Below are 11,616 nucleotides of genomic sequence, written 5' to 3'. Positions count from 1 at the left end.
CAATTGGGCTGGCGCGCCTGCTGGCATGCACCCGCGTGATCCTTTATTATTTATTTCATCCTAGAAGCATTCACAAAGCATTCAGACATGCACACACCCATAGTGTTCTCTGACTGCTGCTCCACGTCACTTGCAGAAGGATGGGAGAGAGTTGTGAGCGCACCTCATTGCCTCATGGCTGCTGGCAGAGATGGCGTCCACAGACAGATCCCGGTGAATAAGCAGAAAAACAAGACGAATCATGAGATGCTATAAGACGTCTAGATCTAAAAGGATATAACTGCTTCGTTTAATAGCATAACATGAAAAGACGACCTTTGATGGGTGTCGATGACAATGCTTTAGATATATTAACTAGAATCTTTCTTTATTCCCCCCCTATGCGTTTTTAAACTGTGGCGTGTGATTGCTCGGCGGAGGAGGAGAGGCGGAGGAGGGGAGGTGCGCTGGGTCTGTTGTCTGTCTCAGCTGTTTCTCCCTCCGGAGGAGCTAGACTCTCACTCGACGCACCGGGGAGGTATAGGAGAGACACGGAGGAGGAGGACGGGCACGGCGGCGGGGAGCCACGGGGGGTACGGGTGCGAGGCCGGCGATGGCTGCGGGCGGAGGAGGATCATGCGGGGAGACCGTGGAGCAGTGCCGGGCCGAAGTGGAGCGCCTGACCCGGGAGCTAGCAGAGGCGAACCGGGAGAAGATCCGCGCCGCGGAGTGCGGGCTCGTGGTGCTGGAGGAGAACCAGACGTTGAAGCAGCAGTATGCGGACCTGGAGGCCGAGCAGGAGGCGCTCAGGCTGGAGTTGGAGCAACTGCAAGAGGTATACTATAAAATAAATGCCGGGCTCCTCAGCCGGGATTTGACATCATGGGTTGACATGTTTTTATTATGAACTATAGGATGCCAGGCTAATATACAGTACATAGCTAGATATTCCGCAGCATCATCTCCAGAAGTTGGCACTGGACCATCTGCAGATCTGGGAGTGTGTGTTGTGTGTGTGTGTGTGTGTGTGTGTGTGTGTGTGTGTGTGTGTGTGAGTGTGTGACAGAGGGAAAGGGATGGTCTTCATTGTCCTGGATGGAGTCCACTATAACAGGGAGGGGTTCAGTGTAGTAACCTGATGCTCTGCGCAAATCAGAGCACAGAGTGGCAGTGGCTATAGGCTGCAGCCGTGGTGGGATGCTGATGAAGTAATCCTTTATTCTTAGGTTTTCTTGGGATTAAATGTGTTGTTTTTGCTGTTTAGATTCGATTGCAGTGTCTGTCTATTGACGTCTCTTATATACAATGTGTCTGACTGGTAATCACAATTGTCACGCGTGGGAGCTTGCAGATCTGCTATTGTCGGTGCACATGCGCCTTTGTGCCGACATCATAAATTAGGCATAAGACAACATTCAGTTGAGCAGGCCCATGGTTTCCCAGGGCTAGCCTATAGGAGGACATCACACATATTAAATATTTGATTGTGGCCTCTAACGCTTAGCCGTCAGCCGTGAAAGACTTCTGTCTGTTTGCCTCAATGCAGCCTCAGTATAAAAATACAGCAGACTAAGTTAATTTAATTTAAATAAGCACTCTGGGACCGTACACTTTAAGATTTATTGTCTCTAGACAGTGCCAGCTCTCTTGTATCTGGTGGCGTATAGGCCTATATATTAGCCTATTTACTGTACTGGTAACAAGCCAAATGTATGTTACAAAGTGTAATAACCTCAAACCAGCATGGAGTATATAGGAACAGGTTTTTCTGTATGGTTGACAGGAATATTGATTATTCTGTCAATATTGCGCGTGCGTGCGTGCGCGCGCGCGTGTGTGTGTGTGCGTGTGCGTGTGTGCATGTGTGCTTTCTGGTGTGTTGTGTTCACACTAGTCACACTGGCAGCTATACAAAGCTACAGCCATTCATTTCCAAAGGAAGCTATAACCACAGGAAGATGCAAAGCGGCGCCCGACGTTTATAGCCGTTACAAATTCTACAAAACAAATGATATCCGTCAGCAGTTCTTTTATTTCCCTTTGTGTCTTTCTCGCTCGTCACTTGATGATGAACTGATGAACACATCATCAGCGACTGATAGTTATAGGGCTGTAACCATTACAAATTTAAGTTTTCGCATTGAACATTGGAACGTTACAATTTGTATTTCTGTTTACACTTCATATATAATCACAAATTGCGCAGGGCAGATCTGACAAATAACGTAACTATACAAAGAAATCACTGACACATAATTTTGAATAATGATTTCTTTACACAAAATGTACAAAATGGCGAAAATAAGCTACAAGCTTACACGAAGTGACGTGTTTTAAGCTTGCATGTATATCTGCTATTTTCAATTTTTTTAACCGAAAATGTATTTTTCAACATGATCGACGATTAGGCAAAATGTATTGTGATTATATCTCAAATACTATTATGTAAATTTTGTAATAATTGTGACAGGTCTATTTGTAGTTTTGTGTCTTTTGTAGCTGCCAGTTTGAGCGCAACATTAAGCTTGCAACAACAACAAACATTTCGCAGCACTTGACAACATGCCACTCTGTGACTAATGAGGCCGAACCTTTTGTATTTTGTCTTGTCTTGTCTCAGGCGAGGGTAAAGCTCATTCACTCACACTGTCCGGGCGCTTTCAAGTGATTCAAGAAGCAAACCCCCTCCCCATCATCACAATGCCATGATGTCACTGTCTGTGAGGCTATAATACACATATACATGCTGCACCATATTGCTATTTCAAGTTGTCACCTCACCCATCGCTCATGGTGGATGGGCTATAACCCATCCCATGGCTGACACAACACAATTCGGTTCTGCCATCCCGCATTAGGTCTGCGTCAAGCATCAGATATTTGAATCTGTGACACCGCAGCCTAGCCTAGATTGATATAAAGTATAGGCTTATATAGTCAAAAAGAGCCATTGGCCAGGGGCACACTGGCTGTATGTTGAGCACCAGAGCAGGTGCCAGAGATCAGTCAACTGTCAGGCACCCTCCCAACCTGGCTGCCTACAATCAGAATGTGTGTGGCCTAAATTCACAATATGGGGGGGGGGGGGGGGGGGGGGGGGATTCTGCATTTATTTGTTTGTACAGTGAAGATAGGACAGGGAACAGTGAGAGAGAGACGGGGAGTTCAGGAATTGAACTTGCTGTCAGGCTGCATTTGAGCCTATGGCATGTGCCTTAACCACTAGGCCATTGGTGCCCCGATAATGGAATTTTACTTGGTGATTAATTGCCTTACAAATATTTGCGATTTAATTGTGATTTTGGCTTTGAAAAGAAAAAGCGTAAATAGCCTATACAAATAAACCTGTCAGTGGCCTTGTGGTTAGAGTGTCCGCCCTGAGACTGGGAGGTTGGGGTTCGACCAACCAAAGAAAAAAGAAACGGTGGAAATAGCTGATGTACAAGCTAATCGTCATGATTATGACCATTGTGCAAAATAATTGCGATTATCTCAAATAATAGTGATTAGGCAGGCCTATCAGGCCTGCCTCCAATTAAATTACGTGTGGCCTAAATTCACAATATGCTTCATGATAATCATGTTCTTTAGAACGCCATAATAGCATTCTTCTTTTGTTGGCCTTTGCGTGGTGATTTACTGTACGAGCTGCGTCAGGTTGGTGTGTGATTAACTCATTTTGTTACGGGGTCGATCGCATGCGTATTATGAGAACCGCATTTATTTCCCTCCCTGTATGGTAATGTATGTCAGCATTAATTTATCACTTTGTTCGCTGTGTAACACAGACACGAGTTTGTAATGCAGACAGGGACGCTGACAGGGCATTGACCTGCTGAAGGTCAACGTGTGTGTGTGTGTGTGTGTGTGTGTGTGGGAAGCAGACAATGGTGCCAGTTTATAAACATGTTTTAGTTTAAAGATACTTTGACTGAAGTTGTACAAATCAGTGATTCTCAAACTTTGTCATGTCAAGTACCCCCACATTTATTGTATTATGTATAAATTACAGTATTTGGCCACGGACCCCCTCCGTACTCGATTTGGGCTGTTAAAACCTTTCAAAGATATTCTAAATTCATTCATATCTTTTCAAGATTTCTTGAGCTTGTAGATCAGCTATTTTCAAATAGCCAGTGTGTATATAGGTTTAGAGTGGTTAAACAAAAGTTTTAACCACTCTAAACACATTGTACTTGATACTAGATTTAGATCGGTTTATTTGCAAAACATTTTGGCAGATTTTAGAAATATTTCGAAATAAATAAGTAAGTAAGTAAGCCTTGCCGAGCCATGAGGCCCATAGGGCAGGAGCCTATCTCCTGCTTCTGTAGCGTGAGGCAGACAAATATATCTCCTGACATGACGCTATAGTATGTAGCATTGTCGCAGGGACTTACCCCCAATCCAACCCTTAATGCTGAGTGCCAAGCAGTGTCCAGGGAGGCATTGGGTCGCATTTGTATAGTCTTTGGTATGACCCGGGCCGACCTCGCAGACTCAGGGGCGGACACTCTAACCACAAGGCCACGGAGCTGGTAGTTAAAGTATATTTTGAATGATGCCAATACGTTGGTACTTTTACTCAAGCAAACATTTGTACACAGGACCTCTATTTGTAAGTTACAAGTATAATATCGCAATGTAGAAATACTCTTTTACATGTTGGAACAAAATATTTCTACATTGTGGTATTTCTACTTTGTAGAGAAAATCTGCCAACCACCCCCCACTTTGTCACTGACCTCTGAGATGTCCTTTGTCCTTAACGAATGACAACCTTACGGCAGATGCCAGCACGCACGCACACAGACACACGCACACACATTTTTGAGCAAGGCTCTTGCATTATATATAAGGGCTTATTTTGAAGGGAATATTGACATTTTGCATTTAAGATGTATAGCTCTTTAGGTGTACATGTCTCATTTTCATTATCACCCGCAGAACACACGCACGCACTCGCGCACACACACACACACACACACACACACACACACACACACACACACACACACACACACACACACACACACACACACACACACACACACACACACACACACACACACGCCTGTGTCTATCTCCTCTATTCCTATACTCCTCTCACTTTCTTCTCTCATCTGCCTTTCCACTCGCACCTCTTATCTTCTTTCTTAATCTCTTGGTCGCTTAAACTCCCCTGGGGCACACACACACACACGCAAACACACACACACACACACACACACACACACACACACACACACACACACACACACACACACACACACACACACACACACACACACACATTCCATTATAGCTAACTCAATACCTCTCATTTAATCTCAATTTTATGCAATCGATCCTCTCTGATCCAGGACCAGCGGCTGGTGAAATCAATCGAGTGGTGTAATACTTAGAAAATGTGTTAATTAGCATCATATACTGTATATAATAAAAAATATAAAATAAAAAATATACATAAAAATGTTCCCCTCTATGCCAAGCTGATATTTTCAGCCAATGTTCCACCTAGCTGGTATAGTGTTCAAATTGTTAAAGGTAAAAACACCATTACATTTTATCATTCAAATTATACTATGCCTACACAGTAAAATCCTCAGTGTTAATTTATCCATTTGTAACTCTGAGAGTGTATACAAATTATTTAACATGAGGCTGAGCAACACTGAGTATTTTACTGTGTAGATGTAGACAGTAGACAGTTTGGCCTACGTTTGAATACTTTCACCACCTTGTTGCTACATGGCTGTAATAGTTTCCCCCTCATCAGCGATGCTAACCTAGCCTGGTTAATAAACTAGACTAATATCGCACGGACCGCGGGATATTAGTCTGGGGAGGCTCAGCTTGGATTACATTTCCTGGGAAACATTTTCTCTTTGACGCAATTGGTCAGAGCTACTGTCAGTCAAAGGTCTCAAGCATTGAAAGTCACTCTACCAAAGCCCGCCCATATTGCATACCGTGTCCCGATTGGCCGCCCACATTCTCTGGTGTAGGAAATGGGCGTACAATTGAGCCTCTCCAGACCGAAATCCGCCGGCAGGCAATTTATTTTTGCCAACGGCTGATTCGGTCTGGTTTATTAACCAGGCTAATGCTAACCCAGTCTCTCTGCAGTGTTGATTTTGACAGCAAATTTCATTTAATATTTTAGTCATCTGAAATGTTTTGGTTTTAGTATAGTTTTAGTCGACTAAATATCATAATATTTTAGTCGATTTTGAAAATGTGTTCTGGCGGGCCGTGATGGCTTCGTAATGACCGTACTGATTGTACCCGTGGTTGTTATACAATTGTTATTTTCATAGCGCACCCAAACATTTATACAGGATCTCTTCTCCCCTCGTCCCTCCCTAACATTTTAGTCTAGTTTTTTATTTGTTGACGAAATTGTCAATATAGTTAGTGTTAGTTTTAGTCATCATAGCTTAGTTTCTATTTAGTTTTTGTCAGTGCTTTCGACAAACATTTTCCGTCATAGGTTTAGTCGACAAACTCAACACTGTCTCTTTGAGTGGTAGGAGTCGAGGAATTGACTTTTGGGGTCATACTACTGTGTGGTACAGTAGAAGAAATGTAGGCCAACAAGCCTCACTGGCTGCAAGTTTTGAGCTTTGTCTATAAATGATTCACCACTGCATACTTAAATCATTGCACAGAGTGCTAGACTGACACATCACTATTTCATACACAGTCAAAAATAAACTTGCATCAACAGCACACAGTTGTAACCTCTTAAACCCTCTCTATACTTAGTAAACCTGACATGATTTGTCTCTGTAATCCTGTCCTCGCTTACACCAAATGTCTTTGCCAAAAATGGCCGATCTTCAAGTGCACAACATGCTGTGTTGCAATGCGTTGTGAATCGTGTAGATGGGCTATTTTTAGAACATGCATTGTTCACCCCCGGGATAGGTATGCTAGGGTTGAAGTGGTTAAAGGACCATTCCAACCTTTTTGACATGTGGTATCTTTGTCACTCTTTTTCAGAAAAACATTTTGTTTGTGTGTATGTTTTGAGAGGCATCAGACTTCAATAACAATCATGAATAGTCCCAAAATATCGCAATAACAGAACAACACTGTCAACACAAAAGAGAGGTAAACGCTGTTTGATAAGTGTTTCTTGTCTGTAAAATATACACTCCACTATCCTTATCAACCCCACTATCAACCTGTTATGAAACAAGAATTGATGAACAATGAATTACCAGCTGCCTTATTATATCTGCAGAATTGTGCTATGAAATGTAAATATCTGTCTGTGTGTGTGTGTGTGTGTGTGTGTGTGTGTGTGTGTGTGTGTGTGTGCGTGTGCGTGTGTGGAATCGATAAATACATCTACGAGAGTCCACATTTTAGGCTAGTTATGGGTCCATTTGGTTATATTTGTACACTCTCCAAACCATCATATATCGCATCGCACCTCACGCACAGCTGTCGGTTGTAGTGTTGTCGTAGGCTTGGAAGTCCCGCAGTAGCCTGCGTGGGGGTCCGCGGGTACAGCGAGGGTCCCCCCAGACCCCTGTCTACATTTCATGATCGTTGTTTAACCAGCAGCTAAAGCAGCTGAAGAAATCCACCTACCATAGAATTTGTCTTTCTTCGACTGTGTGTTCTTTCTCTGCTCATGGGAAAAGCTCTCCAATTGAGCTATCCTGACCCGTTATCTATAACTTATACATTACACAATTATTGTCTCCACCAGGCCGAAGGCATGGGGAGAGAGTATGTTTTGCACTCCGTCCGTCCGTCCGTCCGTCCGTCCGTCCGTCCGTCCGTGTGTGTGTGTGTGTGTGTGTGTGTGTGTCCGTCCGTGAGCAGCTAATCTCGGCCACCGTTAACCCGGTCGATGCCAAATTTTGCACACACACTCCCTGGATGCCAACGATGAACCTCTGCCCCAAACTTTCCAGAACGGCCTGTTATAGCGCCACCAGGAGGCTGCTTTGTGCAAAACAAGTTTTTGCACAGTACACCTACAGATTTTGTCCAAACATCACGCAAATTGGTACACAGTCTCTCTAGAGCCATTCAACGAAACCGGTCTTTCACATTTCTCAGACTCCATCCTGATTGGTTAAGATTGGCTTCCAAAGTTCACAGGAATGCTCACTTTCAAACAAAATGCTGCAAATCATGAACACATCGCGTGATTTCCGTGAAATTGTGCACCCACATTCCCACTAGGCCGAGGACGAAATGCCACATGAACAATTTCAACTCAGCCTCAAGGTGGCGCTATAACTGGCCGAAAAGTGTTTTTACCTCTATCTGCACGGATCTGTGGATAACTTTGTATGCCAACTCCCTAGAGGCCAAGGAAAAACCTTTGCCTGGAATTTTTCACATCTGCTCTTTATAGCGCCACCAGGAGGCCGACATATGTAAAACACATTTTCTATTATTACTCCTTCAGATTTTATCCAAATTTCACGCAAATCGGTACACATGATCTCCATAGTCATGCCATGTCCTACATTCCTATCCTGGTGGAGACCTGTGCCCAGAAGGGCACTTTTTCTAGTTTTTTCCTGTTTCCCGCTTCCAAATGCCGCGTTTAATCTTAGGGAAGTAGAGTCCATTTTTATCATGTTCGTGATGCCATGTGCATTAGCTAATAGGATGACATGGACTGGCAGGTTTCATCTAATGACTAATGGAATAGCAGCAGGTGGTACAGTAGCTCCAGACCGCTTCCTCACTGGCCTTTAAAGAGCTAGCAACAGCTCACTGCTAATTAGCTCTCCCTACAGGAGTCCATTATATTGATCCACACATCCTGCTGAATCTCGGTTTTCAGTGGTTTGTGTTTAGCATCAATACCGCCGTATATATGTGGAAAATAGGGATGGGACGATGATGACCATGTGATCATTTATCATGATTAAAAAAAGTTGTGAAATTGTCCGTCCGTCAAACCCGAGTTGGCTATGTACCAGGACTGCTTTTTTCCAACTCGCTTGTGTTTTAAGCATATTTAGATTATTGCGATAATATCATTAATCGCAAACATTTTGGCTACAATAATCGTGACCTGAAATCTTCATATCCAGTGCAAAGTTCTTGTGTATAAGTTGTTTGTAGCCTACTTGAATTCTGATGATGATGCCACAGGAAAGAAATACAAAAATAAAATGAAGAGATATAATAAGATCTCCTCGTAACTTAATAACAAATGCAATAAGGACCTTTAATGCTAAGTGCATTTTCCGTAGGCTCCAGTCAGATGGAAGAAGTACTCACATTTTGTACATTTTGTAGCAAGTACCACAATGTAGAAATACTCTTTTAAGTAAAAATACCAGTATTCAAAATGTACTTGAGTAAAAGTACAAAAGTATTAGCAAAAGTTAAAGTACTCATTATGCAGAATGTCCCATTTAAGAGGTTTTCAAAGAAATCTTTTGAAAATAGCCGATCTACAAGCTCACAATGCGTCGTGATGCGACACATTGTGAGCTTGTAGATCGGCTATTCACATTTGGCCGACTTGTATAGAGAGCTGAAGTTGTTACTTTATGTTTTGTAAAAATAAAAAAAAGAATCTACAAAGTAACTAAAGTTTTTAATAATTGTAGTGGAGTAATAGTATAATATTTCCCTCTGAGATGTAGTGGAGTAGAAGTAAAATTACAGAAAATTGGAAATACTCCAGTAAAGTAAATGTACTTGGTCACTTTACACCACTGGCTCCAGACAGGCTCATACTTTGTCGTATGACAAATGCATATATATGCTCATCTCTGATACTAGTCTTCTAGCATCAAGATTTAAGTATAGGGGCTTCTTCAAAGGGGAAAGGTTTTGGTGTACAGTACAGAAAAGAGGAGTCTGGTGTGTCTGCGTGCGTGCGGTGACATGCATTTGTACTTGTATTACTATACTTGTCCCCGCATTTAGCAGAATTTATTTGTCCTGTTCCTCATGAGATAAATGGTTGTTTTGTGTGCGTGCGCGCCAGTGTGTGCGTGGGGTGGGTTGGGTTGTGGGAGCCATGGTGGGAGCAGTAGGCGTGACGAGGAGGGCGCTGATTAAAAATGCAGCGTGTGCATTAGTGCCGCTGTCAATGCTAAAAACAGCACGTCGCAACGGGACCTGCCCCAGAGATGCCCCGTTACTCCACTGACACTGTTGATGATGTCACACACGGGCCCATGAGAGCCAATGGGATGCCTGCCTCCCTGACTTGTTGTCACCCGGACACTGACCTAAGTCCAGCATATATTTATCTAAATGATCCTACTAGAAAAAGGGCTCCCTGTGTGTATATATCCACCAGGCTGCGTTGCCTAGCCAGGGGTTGCAACTGTCAGGACACGATGATGCTTTCTACAACATATAGTGCAACTTTAGGCGTTTTGACGCATGCAAACGCATCAAAACAATGGGTGCATTTGAATTCGTGGCCGTCTGACGCGTGTCTGTGTGAGGGCCAGGGCCTTCAGATTCGCTGTACAAAGATGGACGGACAGACAGACAGACAGACAGACAGACAGACAGACAGACAGACAGACAGACAGACAGACAGACAGACAGACAGACAGACACATTGTTTTAATGGTTACTGTAGTAGGCCAAGCTGCAGCTTATATGTTCACGAGCACTTAAGGGCGGACGGACTGTCTGGAAGATACACGTCTCCCCCGTAGAGGAGAAGACAGGGTTGAATTATTCAATTTCAAAGTATGAGGTCATGTTTAAACCCAGTGGTGTAGTGGGGGGGACAAAAATATGTTTATGGGGGATATGGGGCAAAAAAATAAAATAAAATAAAAATAATAATATGATTTGAAATTGCTAAGTATTTCACAGACATGAGTGATGCTGTGTTGTGGGGTAGCTGTGGAAAGCCCCAAAGCCTGTGAACATATAAGCTGCAGCTTGGCCTACTGCTGTTTAGGAAGAGAAACAACGTGTCTGTCTGTCTGTCTGTCTGTCTGTCTGTCTGTCTGTCTGTCTGTCTTTACACCAAAATTAAAATAAAATACCCCCAATAATATATTTTGCTGTATAGCTGGCAACTGCATTAGTGCACTATTAGTGGCTTTACTCTTTATTTATTGCTCATCTCTCTTACTGTGATTTTATAGAGCACATTGTGAAATATTTTGCATCCATTCAGCAACAGTCTGTCTGTCTGTCTGTCTGCCTGCCTTCCTCTCTCTTTTTGGGGGGGGGGGGGGGGGGGGGGGGGCTGGGTACCCCAAAATTACAGTGAAATTAAAACAAAATACCCCCATTTTTGGGGGTATTATATGCGAAACGCACCGCCCAGCCCAGGGGGGCCCTGGAATTTTGTCTAGCCCGGGGGCCCTTGGGAGGGTAAATCCGGCCCTTCACATGACCCAGGCCTTGCAGCTCTGATACTTGTTCTAATACAGTTCATTATTTTATGAAAGGGGGAGAAAAGAAGGAAAATCTTACTGAAACATGATTCATAGGGAGTTAGGGGTTCAGTGCGTCAAACTAAAACTAAAGCCACAAAAAGTCAGTGGTTTCCATCATAATTTGGATGCTGGGGCGAGTGCAGAGTAAAGTCCTGACTGTACATTTAAGTGAGTGTACACATAATTTAACCAAAGGTAAACGCACGGTGCAATTTTGGTTACATTTGTATTT

At 43.3% G+C, this 11,616-nt stretch overlaps 1 protein-coding gene across 1 annotated transcript in view; it reads left to right on the top strand.

Annotated features, from left to right (window-relative positions):
* Positions 1–555: 555 nt before the first annotated feature.
* Positions 556–11,616, top strand: part of LOC310879762 (protein bicaudal D homolog 1-like) — a gene marked incomplete at its 3' end in the record, with an annotated part of 62,975 nt that continues 51,914 nt past the window's right edge. The window contains exon 1 of the mRNA XM_083794592.1: positions 556–814. Coding sequence (XP_083650718.1) covers positions 593–814 — 222 coding nt within the window. The 5' untranslated portion in view covers positions 556–592. The remainder of the gene's footprint in view (positions 815–11,616) is intronic.

Source organism: Protomyctophum parallelum (assembly GCF_964188405.1).
Source record: "Protomyctophum parallelum genome assembly, chromosome: 22".
Classification (NCBI taxonomy): domain Eukaryota; kingdom Metazoa; phylum Chordata; class Actinopteri; order Myctophiformes; family Myctophidae; genus Protomyctophum; species Protomyctophum parallelum.
This window is presented reverse-complemented; position numbering and strand designations above follow the sequence as displayed.